General features: G+C 51.4%; 1 protein-coding gene across 1 annotated transcript; it reads left to right on the top strand.

Annotated features, from left to right (window-relative positions):
• The first annotated feature begins 2,054 nt into the window (after nt 1–2,054).
• Nucleotides 2,055–13,901, top strand: BATF3 (basic leucine zipper ATF-like transcription factor 3). The gene is made up of 3 exons (XM_059146560.1): nt 2,055–2,328; nt 5,116–5,220; nt 13,403–13,901. Exons 1-3 carry the CDS (start codon nt 2,251–2,253, stop codon nt 13,586–13,588), a joined length of 369 nt encoding a protein of 122 aa, XP_059002543.1. The 5' UTR covers nt 2,055–2,250; the 3' UTR covers nt 13,589–13,901.
• The last annotated feature ends 7,166 nt before the right edge of the window (nt 13,902–21,067 follow it).

Genomic DNA, 21,067 nt, shown 5'->3' with positions numbered 1-21,067 from the left:
ATGATTCTTAATCCCAGGGCTTTAGTAAATAGTTTAATTCTGTTTTATCTCCCTGGTCTTACTTTCTGTATCTAACTATTTAATCCATCCATTTTGATGTGTAATAGGTCAAATTAACCTGTTCCTTAAATGCTCACTAGTTAACCCAGAGTCGTCCTTTAAATATATTTGAGGAGACACAAGGCCTATGCCTATATGAAGAGTTCTCATGTGCTGGGACATGGATCAACGCTCTGTGGGGAGCGAGGTAGAAGGTACAGCCCCAGAGGACTTCTAGTGTGGTGTGGCTCCGTGGGAACAGGAGATTGGCAATACCCAGAACGTAGGATAGGACAGCACCGAAATGTCCGCTGTGTTTACACCTTACCCTTTCTCTTCCTAACGAGCACTGGAGAACGAAAGCACTTCTGAAAATTCGAGACCACTTGACTCAGATGTTTCCCTATCTTGCTAGAGTCCTTATGTTTCCAGGAATTGAGGGCTCTCAGCCAATGTACTACAATGAATTTACTCTGTGTGTGTGTGTGTGTGTGTGTGTGTGTGTGTGTGTGTAGCACTGTACTAGGAAGACTGTGTACCTGTGTGGTTTGCAAAAGAATAGCTCCGGGGCAACCGTGAGTGATGTAGCATGATGAAAAGGACAAACGGAAGATGAGACAATAACTTAGCGTAGAGACGGCTCCGCTGTGTAACCCTGATGGTCTAAGGGTGAGGCACTGTCCCTGAAGAGGGCTGCTCCCACCCTCAGTCCTCCCCACCGCCTTGCCTTGCCCCTCAGCCTTCTGTTCCGTTGGTGGAACCCCCGATCCCGGAGACGAGATCGTCTGCTTATTTCCTGGCTCCCGGCCAGGCAACCAAGTTCACTCAAGCTGCATCTCAAAGCTATTGCCAGGATTTTAAATGCTGACGGAGAACCACGTGCGCTGGCCTGAGAGCCCGAAGCGCCCGCCCTCATCCCCTGCTGCTGCCCACGAGCCTCAACACTTAAGCGACCACAGTCGGAAGGCACGTCGGACCTCCGGGCGCTGGTTCCCACCCGCCCATGTAGGTTCGCGGTTATCTTTCTTTCCCGGGGCTCGCAGTAAGCAGACCACAAACCCGAAACCGCTCGTTTTTTCTCTTCGGTGGACCCAACCAAGTACGATACTGCTTAACTTTGTTATCTTTTCACTGGCAGGCAGGTGGAGGGGAAAGCGCCAATACCCTTTACCCTGTCCCCAGCTTGGCATTAAGGCTCGCATTTTAACTTGTGGGCAGAGCACCTGGCACCTTAACCTAAAGGAAAAAGCATCTGAGGTTCAGACCCTGTCAAGAATGACATCCACCGCGGTAGATTCGCTCTCAGGACAACCTCCTCCTCCCACCCCCCACCCCCCCAAAAAAGGAGGGAATTCACCCTCGGGGCCGCCCCCGTCTCGCTCTCCCCCACAGCCCCGCGGCGTCCGTGGAAAGAAGGCACATGCCCCCCGCAGACAGGCCCTGGGGGGCCGCGGCTCTCAGGGTGGGCATTGGGACCCGGCAAAGCTGGCTGCCGGCTCCTGGCCTGCGCCTCGAGGGCAGGGGAGCCGCGGGTCGAGGAAGGAGTGAGAATGGAGCCTGGGCAACCGATCGCCCCGAAGAAAGTCCCGAAAAACTGACCCCTGCGCTAGGGAAAGGCGGGGCCCCGGGCGCGCAGGAAGATGCCGAGATGGGACCTGGAAACACCTCCCTTCCCGTCCAAGTCACCCACTTGTTTCTCAGCCTGAGTTCCCCGAGAGCGTCCGAAGGACCCCAAAGGCTGCGCTGCGTTTCCCTGACCCCCTACGGCCCCAGCGTTCCTTCTCGCGAGTGGGGCTTCGCGTTCCCTCCCGGGTTCCGGAGCCGCCACGTGACTTCCACGAAGCACAGGGGCCCAGCGGAAAGCCGCGACAGGGGTGGGATTTGGGACCCCGAGGTGCGGCGAGAGGGCGGGGAGAGGAGGAAACGGGGCGGGAGTGAGAGGAGGGGCGGGCCGACTCGGGACGCGCAAGCCCGCGGGCCGGGGCCGGGGGAGGGGAAACCCGGGCAGCGCGGCGGCCGCAGGCGCTGGGAGAGCGGGAAGCCCGAGGGGGCGGGGCGGAGGGCGGCGGCCGGCAGGTGCGGGGGCGCGAGGATGCGGGTGACCCGCGAGTGCCCGTAGGCAGCGCCCCGCGTGCAAGGCGCGGCGGGCCGCGCGGCCGCTCCTCCGCGAGGCTGCGCGGCGGGGTTGGCCGGGCCGGAGGAGTGCCCGGCATGTCGCAAGTGCTCCCGGCGGCCGGCAGCGTCCTGCAGAGGAGCGTCGCGGCGCCGGGGAACCAGCCGCAGCCGCAGGTAGTGGACTAGAGGCTCAGGGAGGCCCGCGGGCATGCGGGGATGGGAGCGCCGAGGGGCACGAAGGAGGTGGGTCTGGGGCTCCGGGGTGGTGAGTGCTGAGTGCTGGGGTGAAGGGCGCTGCGGGAGCCAGAGTCCTGCAGGAGTCGGGGCGCAGGGCAGGAATCTCGCGGGCGCTTCTGCCCTGTGGTCCCCAGCTCACGCACAGTGCCCGCCGCCTCCGGAACGGTGACCCTGCTCCTGCGCCCCGGGAAGCGGAGAGGCCGCAGGGCGCAGACGCCCGGGCAGAGTCCACGCTTCCCCGCACGTGGAATCCGCGCTGTCCCGGTGTCGCCCTCCTTGCGCTGGCGCCCGCTGCCACCCCACCCCCGGCGCGCGTGGCCCTTCGCGGGCGCCAGGGTGCATAGAGGGGAAATTCGGTCCGAAGGGGCAGCTCGTGTCCAGGCACTCCCCACATCTACCCGCCGAATGGGGAACTCGCGACCCATCAGCCTAAGGGTGCGGGGTGGGGGCCCCCCCGCAGTGGGAGAACTCCAGTTCCGCCGCTGGTGGAAACCCCTCAGCCCGCCTTCAGCCCTCTGTGCTGTCCTTGGCAACATGTACAACTGCCTACTCAGGAAACAGATAAAGTTGCCCACGGGGATGGCAATCAGAGAACTTCCCACTTGGTTGCTCTGAAGGGAGTCTTCCTCGTGATGCCCCCCCCCCCCTCCTCGCCTTCCCAATTCGATGCCTGGCACGTAGTGTCATCGGGTGACGCTAGAGAGTCACACAGTTCTGAGTTTGGATCTCGGTTTAACCACACACAGGTTGAGTGGCCTTGAGCATTTTGCTTAACTTCTTTGAGCCTCAATTTCCCCATCTGTAGAATGAATATAGCAATAACCTCTCGAAATTTTTATGACTAATTAAGATATGGTTAATAATTTATGATTATCTTAACACTTCGCTCCCCTCTTTCTGTTTTGATTGACTGTTACTGCTGGGTTCTCAGCTGTGACCATATGGATAGGTGATTACATCCAGGTTAGAGTGTCTTGCTCCCAGAGGACAGGATGCTTCCTTGGGTCCTATGACTTTTTAATTGTGAACAAAAAGGCATGATTTGGAGATAAGCACTACGGGAGACTCGAAAAATGGCAACCTCCATAGGTTACTGTAATAGTAGTAACCTATTACTATATAATAATAGCCTCCTTAGGTTATTAAGGGCATACCATGTGCTGGGAGCTTTAGGTTAAAATCTCCTTTTATCCGTATGCTAGTCCCAAGCATTAGGCTGTTGGAATGATTTGCGCAGTGATTACCGATCGGTTGTTCTGGCCATGCATCTTCAGTGCCTAAAACAGTGTCTGGCACATGGCAGGTACTCAGTTAATACTTGTTGAGAGAATGAATGACTCTCACTTAGGATAAATGAGAAAACTGAACATTCAGAGAATTTAAGCCATTTCCCCCAAGCTGAATTGACAGTAAGAGACAAAACCAGTGGCTCTATATTTCTAGCTAGAGTTCTGTCCTGTAAACCACATTTTGCTCCTGTGGTGTCCTGGTTATGTTAGCCAAGACTTCTTTTCCCCTGAAAAGCTACATTTTAACACCTTGTGCCTGTTCCCTTAAGCACTACTTCCAGACCACATCCATTTGTTGTGTTCTTTATAATATCTTATCTGTCTCCTTCTATAGGCTTATATTCTTCTGTATAGTGAAAATTCTTTACTCACCAGAGCTTGGGGAGAAGTGTCTCCCATATTTGGAATACAAGACCAGATAAAATAACTGAAATTACCCATTATCTTATATTATCAATATTTGCCCTCCATTAATGTTAATAATTGAGTAGCTTTCCTATGTTTGTATCCTACTAATCTCTTGGCTTTTAAACTGTTTAAAGTTAGCGTACCGCTTCCCCGCCCCTTTGGTACCTTCTCACAGGGCTCCGGAAAGCAGATATTCTCTACTTCTCCATGTTTTTTCTATAACTGAAATGTTTTTTATCTTGGTAGGTACATTTTTTTTAAAAATCCTGCCTGTTTCAGGATAACTCTTGAAGGATTCAACTAGGTTTGGTTAAATCTCATAGAGAGCTGAGAGCTTTCAAGACACATCATGAGTCTGCTTTCTGATTCACTCTGACCTGTGAAAATGTCCATCGAGCATTGTTCAAATGAGGTGTCTGAGATCGTTTGATGTGTTGATAGAATTGTGTGATTGCAATTAGTTATCAGTGTAAAATGTGCATGCAGTATCAAAAGTACCTGTTTGTGTGTGGTGGGTCAAGGCCTGCCACAGAGCGAGTTCCAGATAGCACATGCCTTCTGCCTTCCCTGTTCTCAGATGCACGTTGACACCGCACCTCTTCCAGGCACACACCCTGTGGGGTAGAGGTTTGTGAACGTTGGTTTGGAGTCCAACAGACCTGAGTTCCACTTCCCATTTACCCACGTCTAGCGGTGATACCTGGAGCAAGTTCCTTACCCCCTCTGAGTTTTTTTTTTTTTTTTTTCTCCCCTCTCTGAGTTTCTTATCCTCATCTTTTAAATGGCAGTCTCACCATACATTTCTCAGGGGGGTCATGGGAATGAGCAGCTAAACTCAGCCAGGACACAAGGCTGAACAAGGGGCTGGTGCTGTCCCACCCATCTAGCAACAAGCACTGTCAGGACTGCAAGTAAAATGGTGAAGCGATGCGGAGGAAAGGGGCAGGGCAGAGGAAGGCAGAGGACGGCGAAGGAAGGCGAAGCAAGGCGCCCCGACAGCACACCTAACCACACATTTTCCCCCCAGAGCCCAGACGATGATGACCGGAAGGTCCGAAGGAGAGAAAAAAACCGAGTTGCTGCTCAGAGAAGTCGGAAGAAGCAGACCCAGAAGGCTGACAAACTCCACGAGGTGAGCCTGTGGTTGGGGCAGAGCCACATTAGGGCCACGGAAAGGAGCTGTGGTGGTGGCCCCAAGGTCATGTCCTGGTCACCACCAATTTGGACACGTACGTCTCATGTCACTGCATCCTTCCAGCCCAGTTTTCCGATCCTTCACGGACATCTTTATCCCTCATCCGCTGGTGGCTCCTCTCTCAAGTTCCTTTCATTATAAACCAGAACAAAAGGAAACAAAACCTCCTCTCGATACCAATTCCTTTTCAAGCCCCATTTGTTTTCTTTCCTTCCTCCCCTCCCTGCTCCGCCCAGAGAGACCTGCTGCCTCCATACGCTCAGTGCCATTTATTTCCCAGTCCTCCGTGCTGGCGCTTCTGCCGCCCCGCCCCACCCAGCATACACGCACGGACGCACGCATGCACGCACGCACGCACACGCACGTAGGCACGTGACCGTACGCGGGCCACGTGCGCGTCCGCGCACACATCCTTTCTTCAGAGGGTGCTCCTGCGGGGACCCGTAGTGCCTCTGCGCTACCTGATCCGGGGACTTCTTTCTAGACTCATCGACTGTGACCTTGCTGACCTTGCTGAACATTTCATACCATTGACCCTCCCCCTTTCCTGAGACCTTCTTTCAAGGTCTTCAGCTTCTAAAAGACCGCATTTCCCACTGGACCTTCCTAACCACCTTTCATCTCTGTTTCTTTGCTACCTTCTCTTCCTCTGTCAGTTCTCTTAAGTTTTGGTGTTGACCAGGCTTTCAGATTCTGCTCTTTTTCCTTCCCACCCTGAAGGTACGATCTATTCATCTGTTCTCGCAGCATTAGCTCCCCACTTTGACTACTCAAGGCAAGACCTCAGTTCGAGGCCCCCCGACCCCATATTTCCAATGTCTGCTTAGATGTCCTCAGATGGGTGGGCTGCGGGCTGCTCGGATGCAGCGTGGCCCTGATATGTGTGTTTACCCTGAAACTCTCTCTTCTCCTCCTGTCTTCAAGTGAAGTTAATGGAGCTCACCAGTTTTCTCATCATCCACGTCAGGAACCTGGGATTTACCCTGAACTTTCCCATTTTCCTCTACCCTTATGCTTAATCCCACATAATCTCACAGACAGAACATGGGAACTGCCCCGTATCAGGCACTGGCCTCAAAGGTATCCAAGTGCCTGTGCAAAGAACTGATGATAGTTCTGAACGCTCATCTTTAGACAAGGTTGGTGTAAATCACTAAGGATTTTAGTTTAGCCCTTCCCTGCCTGATGTCTTGTCACAGCTGGTCTTAGCAAGGTGGGTCTGGGGGCATTGACAACATAGCAGATACCGAGGTATTATGAGGGGAAAAACAATCTGAAAAGCCTTTGACAGTGAACTGAGAACAGGTTTAGGATGTACATACTCTGGGGGAGGCGACCAATGATAGAAATTCACAGGGGCATGAATTACGAATATCAGACTCTTTCCTGGAAGCAGGAAGGCTGGGCCCTAAAAGGAGATAGGGTCAGAAGAGATCCTTCCCAGCCTGAATGGGTCCTGTAAACTTCCCAGAGAGGAGTTGGAATGTCCTTTGTCTCCTTTCTTCCTTCCCCCTTGCGTTTGAAGCAGTCCCGGATCTAGCCTCATGTTACCAGATTACCCCAGAGGGCACTTGCAGCCCAGTTAGGGCAGGGCCCTGCGTTCAGACCCTGTGTGCCAGCTGGACAGCCAGGGCCCTTCCCCTCAAGAAGCTTCTCGTCCAAGCCAGGTGCATTAATATAAGGAAACACTAGGGGACACTCATTTGTAAGTCCCAAGTGATGAAGTGTGTGGTGGTGGCTAAATGACGGTAAGACCTTCCACAGAGCAAGAGCAGGGAGATTCGTTCCACAAATATTTGTTAGCACTCCCATGGACAAGGCCTTGATGCTAGGTTACAAAGAGAGGAATAAGATCTCCTTCCCATTTTGGAAAGCATAGGAGTTTTCAACAGAAGTATATTCATTTCGTATGGACTTTGTAGTAAATTATGACAAATTTGGTGGCTTAAAACAAAACAGATTTATTATCTTAAAATTTTGGAAGTCAGGCATCTGGAATGGGTCTCAATGGGGCTAAAATCAAGGTGTCAAGAGAGCTGTATTCTTTCCAGGAGCTCTGGAGAAGAATCCATTTCCTTGCCTTTTCTGGCTTCTAGAAGTTTCTCAGTGTTCCCTGGCTTGTGGTCCCCTTCCATCTTCAAAGCCAGCACTGGCTAGTTAAGTCTTTTTCATGCTGCATTACTCGGACACTGTTCCTCTGACACATCTCCTCTGACTCTTGACTTTTTCTTTCACTAAGACCCTTATAATTACATTGGATCCACCTGCATAATCCAGGATAATCTCCCCACGTTCAGATTCTTAATCACATCTGCAAGGTCTTTTTTTTTTTTTTTTTTTAACCGCATAAGGTAACATGTTCACAGGTTCCAGAGGTTGGATGTAGATATCTTTTGGGACATCTTTGGGAAGCCTTTATTCAGCCTAACTCAGAAGGTAGCATAAATCCTACAGGGTCAAAGAAGACAGTTTCTCTCAGTATGTCATTGTTGAATTTGATACCCAAATGAGCCAGGTGCCTGGGAAAGTTAGGGTGGTACATTTACTCCTGCCTGATCCTCCTTAGAACCGTGGGGGGTCCCCCTTCTGTAGGGTTCCTAGCTTCTTCTGCGGTCTCTTTACCATGTCACGTGACCAGATATGGCAGGTGCTGTTTTGGGAAATGCAGCTAATTGATCTGAAACCTATTCCCTCCATGGGAGAAAACTCCCTTCTCTGCCTCTGTGGAGCAGGAAGAGTAGATCCTGCTGACCCATCACTGGCAGATCACCTCATCGATGCCAGTCTTATTGAGAAATTCAGTGTCCAGGAGGCCAGGACAGTGGGTCCATCCATATATAGACCCCAAAGCTATAGCCCCCATCTTTACTGTCACTAGCTACATACTAGTGTTATTGGTCACAAGGGGCAGTGGGGGAGCAGGTGGCCGGCCCAGGAAAATGCAACCACATCCCAGTCCTGCTGTAGAAGAGGAATGTTGTCTCTGAGTCGAAGGGTAGCACATGAATAATAGCTCTGCTGTTATTTCCTCACCTCCTTCTAGGGACGGCATCCCAGCTATAGGAATCTTTGCTCTGTAGGGCCACCATGGTGGTGGGCGGGGAGGGAGGGGAGTAAATATAGTAAAAAAAAAAAAAAATTTTTTTTTAAACTTTGAAAAAAAATATGCATGTTGAGGATGGGGTGTCTGGTTTAAAAATGTGGTGAAGAATTGCTTTAGTTGCTCCAGGAAGTGAGTTGAGGGCAGAGCACCTAGCACACTGCTCTGGGTCATGGCAGAAAAGCCCGTCAAGGCCTCCTCGGGCTCCAAGACCCATCAAGGATGGGGCACGTGGGAACCAGATACAGTTCTCAGAAACCTCAAACATGGGGTCAGTCTCTCTCTCTCAGAGACACTAAAGGGTCCAGAAAGCTGCCATCTGGTAGCCAGGGCCACTGCCACTCCCTGGGGAGCTTTGGCCGTGAGAAGGGCTATACTCAGTCCTTTCTGTACTCAGTCCCATCCTGTGGGATGTCATGGGTGCGTCTCTCAGAGGAACTCAAGGTCTTTATTTGCCTTCCTTGAACACCATGAAGGGGACCATCTGGAGCTTGTTTAGAATTCCCACCCTTCTCTCCTGCCCGCCTCATTCACTCACCTTGAGTCCCCCTTACCTCCGACACCCTGAGAAACCTCCTCCAGTCCCAGCTTCTAGAAGCCTCTGGGCTACCTCCCCCAGCTCCTAGTTCTCCATCTTGGGGGACAGGAGGGACAGTCCGTCGGGGCCGGGCCTCCCTGGAGGGCAGGGCGGGGAGAGCCTGAGCAGGCCCTGCCAGAGGGAGGCTGGGGTCACTCTTCAGTCTGAGTTTGCCCCTCAGGGAGGTGGTTGCTGGAAGCCCGAGTGTGGTGCCCAGAAGCTATTCCTAACGCGTGTGTGTCTGTACCTCAGCGCTCACTGTGGCTTTTCGAATCGTCCTGTCAAGGCGCTTACACCTCTCAGGGGGATTTCAGTCCCTGTTCATCTCTGAACGTTGGGCACACGCCCGAGTCCACGTCCACAAATAAGGATGTGCGTGAACAGTCCAGCTCTACAGCAGGGAGAACTGTGTCTCAGAAGTGGGTCAGACTGGTTCAAGCCAGCCCAAGGTGTAAGACTGAGAAAGAACGTTGAGTCAGAAAAGGAAGGCAGTGATGCCATCCTCAGGAACCCCAAATGTCACCAACTGACAGATTTCTTAGGCAATTTGGTTGTGGTCTATTGTCACGGCTTCTTCAGCTGTTGCATGTTCTAAGAGAATGCTTCGAGTCGTCCCCCCTCCTTGGTTCAGAAACTGATGATGACACCAATTTGTATAGCCCTCCCTGATGACACAATTTGTCTGCTGGGAAGTTCAGGGTAGGGCTAGGGAATAGGCTTTATTGTAAAATCCTGAGCACTCACAGCCCTTGACTGCTGGTAACCACCACGGGGAAATTTGGGGCCAGGCACTGCCAAGTGAAAGCAGAATTACTTCCTTGCTCAAGGGCTGCAGTTGACCTTGAAGTCAGGTTCCAAGCCTGCACAACCTTGGAAAAGTCATTGTGGCTCTCGGAGTTTCACTTTCTTCACTTGTGAAATGGGGTCTGTGTGTGGCTGTGCCCTTCTCATGGCCTTTTCCACCCCTCATTTCCTTTCTGCCTTCACCGTCACCTCTGGCCCCGGGGACCCACATTAGCTCATTTGCTAGTTTTTCATCCTGGACCCTGGATATCCCCAGACAGCCCCTCGTTCCCTAGTCAACCTCCCTTAGATGCCCAGACCAGGGTTTCTTGAATTTGGCACTGTTGACATTTGGGGCCAGCTAATTCCTTGTTGGGGTGGCGGGGGGGTGGGGCTCTGTGCGCTGTAAGATGGTTTTTTACGTTTGTCAAGTCGGGGAACTTCTTCTCGGTGTGAAGTGGGTCTTGCTCACTCCCCTCTCACCCCCATTTCCTCTCACCTCCTCTCCACTTGCCCCAGCTCCTCCTTTTATTATTATTTTTTATTTTTTTAAAAGACTCTTTTTTATTTATTTGACAGAGAGATCACAAGTAGGCAGAGAGGCAGGCAGAGAGAGAGGAGGAAGCAGGCTCCCTGCAAAACAGAGAGCCCGATGTGGGCCTCGATCCCAGGACCCTGAGATCATGACCTGAGCCAAAGGCAGAGGCTTAAGCCACGGAGCCACCCAGGTGTCCCTCCTCCTTTTATTTTTGTTGTTTGATCTCACCAGAAGATCTTGACTTCTTCTCTCCTTTTTATTCCCTCAGCTCCATGAAAGTCCCTTAGCAGGTTGATGAGTAAAAAATCAAATCCCAGAAGAGAAAGTCCCCACAGAGGAGGCAAACAGGGGACCTGATGGGCTGGGGTTTGGGGGAAGCAGTGTTACTTCCGGAAGACATTGGGCAGCATGGCCCCTCCTGGCTTCCAGAGATAAGGCTCAGGAGCTCGCAGCATCCTGCCCCAAAACTCAACAAGCAAACAAGCTAATACAGACATGGAATATTCTGCCACAGTAAGAGACTTTCCTGGTTTTTGGAATCTAGTTAAAATGTTTGCTCATTGGAACCATTCACATCTATTCTCCATTTTACTGGGAGGTGAGGAGCACGTCTAGTGTGTGTGTGTGTGTGTGTGTGTGTGTGTCCAGTTGTGTGTGTGTGTGTATGTGCGTGTGTGCATTGTGTGTGTACACACGCTCCAAAGAGCTGTAGCCCGTCGTCCTGCGGCTGCAGGCAGCCTTCCCTGGATAACTGTCTTCCCGTCCACCGCCTCCCCTGGCCCATGGAGGGCTTGTTGCCGCGTTGTAGATGGAACTCAGGTTCCAGGACTAGAGCTTCTAAGAGGCCTGAGGAGAGCATGAGGAGTGGGGCTGGCAGCAGGGCTGAAGGCGGAAGGGGGCCCATGGGCTAATGAAACCGGCCTGACCTGGGACGGCCTGCGGAGTGGGAGGGGGGTGGGTGCTGCCTGCTGCCTTGGAGCATATTCTAGACCACCCTGAGGGCCTGCCTGGGGAAGGCTCAGACAGGCCTCTGTGTGCAGCACCTCTGGTGCCTAGAGGTGGGGAGGGAAGGAAGCCAGTGCGAGAAGGAGACAGAGGAGTCACTGGGCGGTGGCCCATCGGGCGCAGCTACAGGAGAGGGTAGCAGAGGCTCCTAGGTGCTACACATTTCTGATCTTTGGGAAGCGATCTTATTTAGTATAAGTAAGATTGAATGTGATATGAGATTGACTAGAACACGTAATGAGGGTTGTGGTTCCATTAGGTGCTGTGATCAGGGAAGCCTTCCTGGAGGTGGTGGGCTTAAGCTGGGCTCACACAGAAATGGAGGAACATACTCCAGTGGAAGAGAACAGCATTAGCAAAGGGCCAGAGTTGAGAATTTGCATGTGCTTTAGGGGCCTGTAAAAAGATCAGACTTTTTTAGTGATATTTTTGAAAATTTACTAGTAAGAGAAAAGATGTGGTGGATAATAATAAGGTTGGGTCCCCATGTCAGGAAATGCATGGTAAACAAAATTGCAGCAAGATTTAAATAAAGTTGGGCGCCTGGGTGGCTCAGTCGTTAAGCCTCTGCTTTCAGCTCAGATCATGATCTCAGGGTCCTAGGATCGAGCCCCACATCGGGCTCTCTGCTCAGCAGGGACTTCCTCCCCCCTCTCTCTCTGCCTGCTTCTGCCTCTCTGCCTACTTGTGATTTCTGTCTGTTAAATAGATAAATAAAATCTTTTAAAAAAATATTTAAATAAGGCTCTCAGCTTCAAGATGATTTCTGTTGACATGCCCTGTGGCTCTGCCATTGGCCAAGTACTATAGAACTTACCAGTGATTCGGAGGAAGAGAAGGAAGACCTAATTATCAAGTCAATGGGCAGCTTATAGCTGTGTAGTATCGTGATTCGCGAGCTGACCCGTTACGTTTCAGAAAGACTTTGCTAGGCTGGAAGGCACCCAGGTGGCCGCAGTGAAAGTCAGAAGTGGATGTAGAGCCCAACCTTAATCTTCAGAACATCAGTCACCGTCCAAATATAGACAGAGAAGCAGCAGAGGCAGACGGAGCTTGTACTTCTCTGCAAGCTCAGGGCGAGTCCCCAGGGTGAGGTGGTTGCAGGCCTGGTCCAGCCCCAGGGCAGGCCACCTCTGTGCCTTTCCCTGTGCATGGTCAAGCCATCCCCAGAATCACTTTGGGAATGACCCTTTGCCAGATAGATCCTGGCAGGTGAGAGTGTGTGTTGGGATGACCCCCAGGAGGACAGAAGGACCAAAAGTCCTAAACTCAAGGAGCTCAGGAGACCTGAGACAGTTGTGCTTAGAGAATGCCTAAGGGGAAGTGGTATGGGGCTGTCTCCTAATATTACAAGAACTGCGATGTTGAACAATTTACTCTGTGTGGTTCTGTAAGGTGGAACCAAGCCCAATGGATGGGTTTGAAGGAGCGAGAGATTTTGTATCAGTGCAAAGAGGAGCTTTCTAATAGAGCAGCTCAGAAAAGGCAGGGACTGTCCTTTGAAGAAAAGAGTGCCCAGTCCAAGTTGGATGTCTGGTTTCTGCATTGGGTGGGTTGGGCTGAGGGGTATCTGTGAGCCCCTCCAGGTGTTAAGTCTCTGCAAACTCCGCTATGGTGGAAACTTCACAGGTGAGAGTTGGGGGCGGAGCCAAGGCAAGGGATACTTTCATTCATTTACTCATGCGGTCAGCAAACGCGTATTGTGTTTCAGGCACTGCTCCAGGAGCTGGGCCCACAGCAGTGACCCCAACAGAGATCTTCACAGAGATGCTCAGCAGTTGGGGGAGGGAGGCAGTCTGCACAGGGGCACAAGGGAACCTTTAGGAGTGATGGGAACATTCTCTTGATGCACGTTGACATTTACCAAAGCTCACTGCCCGAGACCCATAAAACAGGTGTATTCTATTCGATGTAAATCGTATCTCAGGCCAGTTCAAAGAGCACAGCCCTGCCCTCTTGGACCTTTCATCCTGGTGGGAGGAGAGAAACAGGAAGCAAACAGAGGAGCGGAGAAGGAGGCTCGGCTCTGGAGGGAGCTCTCCGGGGGAGGAGGCCGGAATCCCAGGAGGGAATGGGGCTGCAGCCACCACGTCACCCACCCCGTGTCTCTGTGCAGGAGTACGAGTGCTTGGAGCAGGAGAACACTGTGCTGCGGCGAGAGATCGGGAAGCTAACAGAGGAGCTAAAGCACCTGAGCGAGGCACTGAAGGAGCACGAGAAGATGTGCCCGCTGCTGCTGTGCCCCATGAACTTTGTGCCGGTGCCCCGGCCGGACCCTGTGGCTGGCTGCCTGCCCCGATGAAGCCCGAGGCTCGTCGTCCTCTGCCGACGGAGGAGCCTTGGTCTTTTTCACACCTGGTGGGGGAATGGTTCCCTCTGTGTCTGTGTCCAGGGGGAACCGGTGGCCAGGTCACCTCCTCGGAGCTCCTGGCCGTGTCCTCAGTGCACAGCTACCACAGGACGCTCCCGAGGGCGCCTCTCGGAGCCCTGAGTGGATCTGGGCCGGGAGGCCACTCTCAGGAGTCCCCTCAGTCCACTCTGGCAGCTAGTAGTTTCCATGTTGTGCAGAATTATTTCCTCTAGAATTTGGAGAATAAAAGTGGTTATGATCTCTCCTTCGGCCAAGTTCTTGGAATTTAGAAAGACAGAATGTTTCTTAGTCCTGGAGAGGTGGTCGCCTTCTGTCTCCTTAGGCTGTTTTGTGGCTCCTGGGTCTTGCTTCCCCATCCTGGTCATCGTCCCTGTGGTCATAACTGGGCTTGATGCAGGAGGCACCTTTGGGGAACTGCAGAGTAAAGGCCGATGGGACTTCTTGCCACCCCAGCTGGGTCGCGAAGAGATAGTCATGCTGGGCAGGACTTGGGCTTGTCCTCTGGTTTGGGTGGCCCTCTGTCTCTGTCAACAGCCCCGCCCATGCTGGGCTCTCATGGGAAATGTTCTCTTCCAGGCTGGTTTTCCTGTCTCTTCTGTACACTCTTGGGCCACCTGCCCATTCCAAAAGTAGTCATTGGATCAGAGGACAATTTGACTTTATGTTAGTATGAATCACAACAGAATGGGGAAATCTGTCTCCTAGTTGAAAAAAAACAAATATTTGGCAGATGAGGAGAGCAATTTCCTTTCAAAAGTCCCGTCTAACTATTATTTCAGGAAAAGCAGAACCAAGACAAGTCGAAGGTGGCCCAAGAGAGAAAAGCAAAACGGCAGACTCCCCCATCCTCTTGCAGTTTTCTTTTTCCCTGGACCAAGGGAGTTGTGGAGGGCAGAGCCATACCATCCTAAAGGGCACAAGAAATGGGAACAGAAGGAAAATACTTTGCTATAAATGTAGATGTTAAAAAGAAGAAAGTAAGAAAAGAGAGAACCCAGACCCTCCCAGGGGTGACCAACTTGCTGACTTCATACAAGTATACATATTGGCTACTTGTGGAGGGCCTCCTTTTTCCTGGGCAAGTGTCTCCTACACCCCCCCCAGACCTTTCATGTGAGGGTCTCTTATAACTCACACCAGCTGCAGGCTGCAAGGTTTCCCTGGTCAGAGGCATTGGAATCTGCCATTAGAGACCCAGGCAGCAGCAGAACTGGGCCGAAGCTTCCCGGATGCAGCTGTTAAGGGGAGTGGTGGCATTTCTTTGTAGGAGACATTTTATAAATCATAATCATCCGGCCTCATTCGTGCACTTTTGCAGACAAGGGGATCTGAGGCAGTGGGGGAAAGGCCTTGCCCAAGGTCCCCCGAGAACAAGGAGCAGAACCAGGGCGGAATCCCAGAGGGTCTGACATGACTCCTGGTGCACCTCAGAACCAAGAACATCAAGCTGAAGCCATGTTGCAGGAGGTGACTCAGGGCAGGACCTGGGGTCTATACATGGCATGACCTCTTGTCAGTACCTCCCAAGGCTGGCCAGGACCACCACAGGCTGGTGACCAGCCCATTCGTGAGTGGTAGACTCAGAACCAGGGTCCCAGAGCCACCGTGGCTGTGAGTATGAACATATAAATTGTGTTCCTGTACCAGCAGGTGTTTGGAAGCTGCTGTCTTTTACCTCCAACACCGTCTGTCCCTGCAGGGAGCACCTTCCGTGCTGGTCACATCTCAGCCAGATCCCGTGGGACTTCCAGCAGTCCTGGCCTGCACAGTCCTCCACAGCCTGCCCGCTGATCCGCTTTGACCCCTTCTGGCACCGTGTCTGGCCGGCTGCTCCCCGGTTCCACTGCGAGCCCCGGGGTGTCTGAGCCTGCTGGCCTCCCTGGCCCCAGTGCCTTGGCTCTGCACCATGATTCAGAGACCATCTCCTTCCATGCAGTTGCTCTGTACCCCCAAGGCCTTGGGGCCCCCTGGCTCCTCTCCTCTGGCCAGGAGACTCAGGACAAGGGGCCCAGGAAGGATGGTGGGGAGCAGATCTCTCTCATACCATTTCTGCCCACAGCCCATGGCCAGTCCTCAATTGCATGGCCTCACTGAGCTACCAGGGACATTGGGGATTGAAATTCGGCCATGTGCTCAGTGGGGGACAAATGGGATTTGGGGACTACCTGTCAGTCTCTGTCAGAAGATCTAGCTTTGCTCCCTCCCCCTCACTGAAACTGTCCTCCTGCAGGGCCCCAGCAAGCTCTGGCTGCCAAATCTAATGGCCACACTTCAGGTCTTGTCTTCCTTTCCTCCCTCAGGTTACGGCGCTAGCTTCTGCATTTCCTTCCATGCCTCTACCTGCTGCTGCACAGTAGAAAGGAGCTCCTCTTCTTGGGGCCTCCACCTCCCATCTGTCCCTGAACTAATAATTCCTGCCTCCGTACCCAGAACAACGGCTGGTATATTCAGGGGCCCTTCCCATGTCTCCAAGAGCACATCACACAGTCATAACCCACTCGACACGTTCACAGCTGTACTCACGATCGTATCGTCTTCCCTTCAAAGATGTTTCTCGATCTTTCCTGCTTGTCTAATAAAGGGCTCTGTCCCCACCTGGCATCATAGCTAGAACCATTATGCTCCCAGAGTGATTCACCAAGCCCTTCCGTTGGATCTCCTAAATACCCCCAGATCCAGTCACTTTGCTCCAATGGGCTAATGGCTTTATCTGCTAACCAGGCCTTGATTCCAACTAGCTGCTAAACACGGGGGCCTTCCCCCCGAGCTGTGGATTCACTAAAGTGGAGCCGCCCCCACATCTGATGTCAGAACAATAAATGTGACGTCAAGCCAGGGAAGCTCAGGGTAGTGCATCATGGTGCTGGGGTCCGAGTCCCCTCCGGGATAACTGGCCATGGTGACAAGAGTTTTGAAAACCAAATGTTCACTGACCTTAGCTGCTAAGAACGCCCTTATCAACCTCCCCACTGGGGCATCTCCGCTCCCTAGGCCCCTACTCCGAAGAAGCAAAAATTCTGTATAAACTTGAGGAAGTACTGTATTATTCCAGGAGGGACAAGGGAAGTCCGTAGGTTGCCGGGGATCGGGTTTACTCGGTTGTATTCACGCGGCTGCTGTGTGCGTGGCCTGGAGCCCCGCATCTGGATTGAGTCCCCCAGTGCCGGTGTGTGTGGGGCTGTGGGAGGTAGGAGGCAGGCTGAGAAAGGCCCCTTCAGCATAGAAAGTGTCAGAGGGAGGAAACCCTTCCCTCACACCCACACAGGCCACACCACTTCCTGTCCGCAGCCCCTCCCTGTGTAGCTGCAGCCCAGCCCTGAAGCCTGGGGTTTCCATCAATGAATCAGGCCCCAGTTTGGGCCCCAAACCTTGGTTGAGAATGATGACACTAACAGACAGGAAAGCGAGACCCAAAAGCCCCTCTCTTCTTTCCCATCAACGCTAGGGTTTCCACAGTCCGGGCTGTACTTACCAGGGCTGTGAGTTCTGTCCTAGCAGGAGCTGGAAGACAAGGGGGAGGCCCTGAATCTCATGGACACATCTCCCTTCCCACGGTGTCTGGGAAGTCCTGGCAGGGTCATCCATGCCACAGCAAGAAGGCTTATAAAGGAAAGTCGGGGAGCAGGAAGAAGGGAAAATGGAGAGGAGGAAGGGGAGAGGAACAGAGGGAGAGGGGAAGAGAGAAGGAGGGGGAGGGGGAGGGGGGATCCTGAGCTCTGAACCAAAAGCATTCTGCTCCTGGGCAAGTGATGCTGAATCCCCAGGGGTTTGTGCACCTGGAAGCCCCCTAATTCTGACATGTAACTCGAGGGGGGAGAGTGGTGCTGGCCAAGGCCAGAATGCTTGCAAACCACTCCACGCTTGGAGTCGAGGGAACTTTCCTGCCTTGCCCACTTGGAAATGGACCTCCTTGGTGAGATGGCCCCCACTTATCTATTTGAGACCAAAGGAGATCAATGGGTTCACGTCCACCACCACAGGCATCATGAAAGTCTGTATTTAGCAGGTGCCGATGCACTTGGTGTGGCATGCTTGAAGAACTCGTGTCTTAAATCTGGAGCGGTGTTCAGGGCCAACTTTGGCCCTAGGGGCAGCTCACCTGCTCTTCTGGGTGTTCTAGCGTGACCTTTTCGGGTCCGATATTCTTGAGAAGTTCAGAAATGTCATCCAAGATCAGACCAAAGGCCACTAGCCCAGAATTCCGACCACGATGCTGAGGAAAGTGCGAGGGACAGCCCAGTGTTTGCATTCTAAGGCACCATCCTGAAAGGCCAGAGATGGAATTGGAACTTCCCTGATTTCCCTAAAAAACCTGCTACTTATCTATCCATCCATTATCGAGACCTTTCTTGAACTGGTTTAAGTTCTCAGTGGCCGTGTGCGGGGCATCAGCCTCTGTTCAGCTCTGAAGACTTCCTCTGCTCCGTCTCAGTCTACGGTCCCTCACTCGTGGACAGAGCAAGTGTTCTTGCTCGGGGCCTGGAAAGTGGTAGTGTTTCCCAAGCACCCCGGCATTCGTGGGGTTCCTTGCAATCTCTCCTGTAGACTAGCGGCAAGGCAAGAAAGTACCTTCCCAAATGTCACAAACCCACAGAAGGCTCAATCTGCCAGGCAGTACTTTCTGAAATTGAGAAAGTTAGAGAGTTGGAGGAACACCAGTGGGGGCCAGCATCCCACGGTAAAAGAATGGGAAGAACCAGTGAATGTACCTTGCAGTAGTTCACGAACTATTGTGGTGAATTTGCTAAATATTAATGATTACTAAACTTTATTAGTAATTACTTATTCACTCTAATAACTGATTGTACCAAACCAATACATTTATTTATAGAAGTAAATAACAAAACACTTATTTAAAAATAAAACTATGAATGATTAGTTGTTACTAATTTATGAATTAGCTGTTTGGTTTTTTTTTTTTTTTTTAAAGATTTTGTTTATTGACAGAGAGTGACACAGCGAGAGAGGGAACACAAGCAGAGGGATTGGGAGAGGGAGAACCAGGCTTTCCACCAAGCAGGGAGCCTGATGTGGGGCTCGATGGGGCTTGATCCCAGGACCCTGGAATCATAGCCTGAGCTGAAGGCAGACGCTTAACAACTGAGCCACCCATGCACCCCTGAATTAACTATTGTTTAAATGATCAGTAGTTAAGTGTCCATTGTGTGTGTGTGTGTGTGTGTGTGTGCGTGCACGTGTCAGGGTGAGGGTAACAAGGACCTGCAAGGGACAGAAAACCCTCAACACACGCACGTATCTTAGAGAATCACCTTAACATAGAACTTCTGAAATCCCACCTCCAGACCCTTTTCCATCTTGTCTGAACCGGTAACATTCCTACTTAGATCGTAAATAACTGTAGGACAGGGATTGCGTCATTCATGCATATATCCCTGGTTGTTTACCATGGTTGCTAGCACATGGTAAGCCCTGAAACACCCGTCTGAGTGACTGATGGAATGAACGGTTACTTCTTCCGTAGTCTTCATTCCAGGTAAGCCCTCACCCCCATTCCACACCCCCATCATTTAATATTACTTCATCTGTGATGTGAATTTCTCAGTGTGATTTCCCCATTTAAGGGCATGGACCTAACCTACTTCCTTCGTTCCTATAATTATTCATCTGGGTCAGTCTGCCTGTTTTAAATTAAGGATTCCTGTAAGTCAGCAGTGAAGTTGCCTCATAAAGATCTTGTAAAGATCATGTCAAAAGCACAATAGGTTGATGACGAGGGAGGTGTAGGTGTGGGGCAGAGAACACACAAGAAACAAGACTCTCAGTTGTTTTCTGCAATTTAAATGCTGTAAATAGTCACTATATTTTTATTTGCTGTACAACACTACTTTCTAAGTCTTTACTATTTGCTTAGGGGTATTTGACTTATCCTGTGCATGCAGGTGGATACGGGAATCACACCAGACCAGTGGCTCTGGTCTGCAGGGGAAAAAGAAAGGAATTGAGCAGATGAGTCTTAGAGGGGAAAAGCTCAAGGGAAAACTATGTATTGTCGTGAGGGACATTTCTGGCGTTATCTAATTATAGCCTTTCGATGTCTTTGAGCCGTTTTACAACTCTGTAAATGATAGCTAATTGGTAACAACGCAAACTGATTCTCATCTCTAGACATGCAAATGATGTCCTGTTCCTCGAAGTCAGTTTACTTTTCTCCCTCCCTCCTCCTTGAGAAACCAGTCATGCTTCCATGGGCGTGTTCAGTTCAATATTCCGAATCTGTAAATATGGTGGTTCTTTGGATTCTCTTTTGAATGGGCTACATAAGAGCTCAGCTTCCCCAACGATTAATGACTTTTAATCTTTATGATCTTATTTAATCTCTAATAAGTAAAAATTTTAACCCCTGTTCATTTCATATCTGAACAAGGGCCCTGACTTTGCCTTTGTTTGCACTTTTTTCTTTTAAGATTTTATTTATTTATTTGACAGACAGAGATCACAGGTAGGCAGAGAGGCAGGCAGAGAGAGAGAGAGAGAGGAGGAAGCAGGCTCCCTACTGAGCAGAGAGCCCAATGCGGGGCTCCATCCCAGGACCCTAGGATCATGACCTGAGCCAAAGGCAGAGGTTTTAACCTACGAGCCACCCAGGCACCCCTGCACTTGAATGACCAAATGACCCTAGTGTTTTGGGGCGATGTTCTCCCCATGCGGACAGAGTCCAAGAAAGCCAGGCAGTGTATTGATTGACACTGAGTGTGTCATCTCGAAGGGGCAGAGTCTCTGGGGCCATTTCTCCTGTTTTGCTGTCCTGGGCTCCATTATCCTGAATCAGGTTCTCCGATTTGCTGTTCCTCCTCCTTACTGTTAACACAAACTCCCGACCATCCTTTACGTCACCACGAAATGTGATTTTCTCCAGCAATCTTCTGTGATCCCACAAAGTTGATTAAAGGGCTTTCCTGGACTCTGGATGTGAGTCAGAGCACACATCCCATCCGATTGTTACTGCTTGTTCTGTTATCTAACTTCGGTGAAAAAACTTCTTAGTCCTAAAGAGAACCATTGTGGAAACAATTTCCCATCTTCTCTGTCGGTGGACACACCCCCTTGGTTTCCTTCTTGTGTATTTTCATATGCATGGGCACCCTTACTAACACCTATGGCACCTTTTCTTTTTTATATTGCTCTTTCTTCTCCCCCCTCCTCTGTCCTCTTTAATAAACCACAGAGCCCACAAAACAACCACATAACTGAACGTGTATTTGCAAATAAATGCATGGAAAGCAACAGGACCCCAATACATTGAATCTTGGGCTATTCTCCAGCAGAGGCTCAAGGGGGGAGCGGGCTGCTCCCAGAGGCCACTCTTGGAGTGAACCTGAAGCCAGGGTGCACAGAACTTCCCACCTCCAAAAGAAAATGATGAGTCATCTGGGCCCCCGCAGGAAGCTA

This window comes from Mustela lutreola, chromosome 14, assembly GCF_030435805.1.
Source record: "Mustela lutreola isolate mMusLut2 chromosome 14, mMusLut2.pri, whole genome shotgun sequence".
NCBI lineage: Eukaryota > Metazoa > Chordata > Mammalia > Carnivora > Mustelidae > Mustela > Mustela lutreola.
This window is presented reverse-complemented; position numbering and strand designations above follow the sequence as displayed.

Coding starts and splice junctions, on each gene's coding strand:
- BATF3 (XM_059146560.1), top strand. CDS start 2,251: ATGTCGCAAGTGCTCCCGGCGGCCGGCAGCGTCCTGCAGAGGAGCGTC. Junction 2,329..5,115: donor GGAACCAGCCGCAGCCGCAG/GTAGTGGACTAG, acceptor TTTTCCCCCCAG/AGCCCAGACGATGATGACCG. Junction 5,221..13,402: donor AGGCTGACAAACTCCACGAG/GTGAGCCTGTGG, acceptor GTCTCTGTGCAG/GAGTACGAGTGCTTGGAGCA.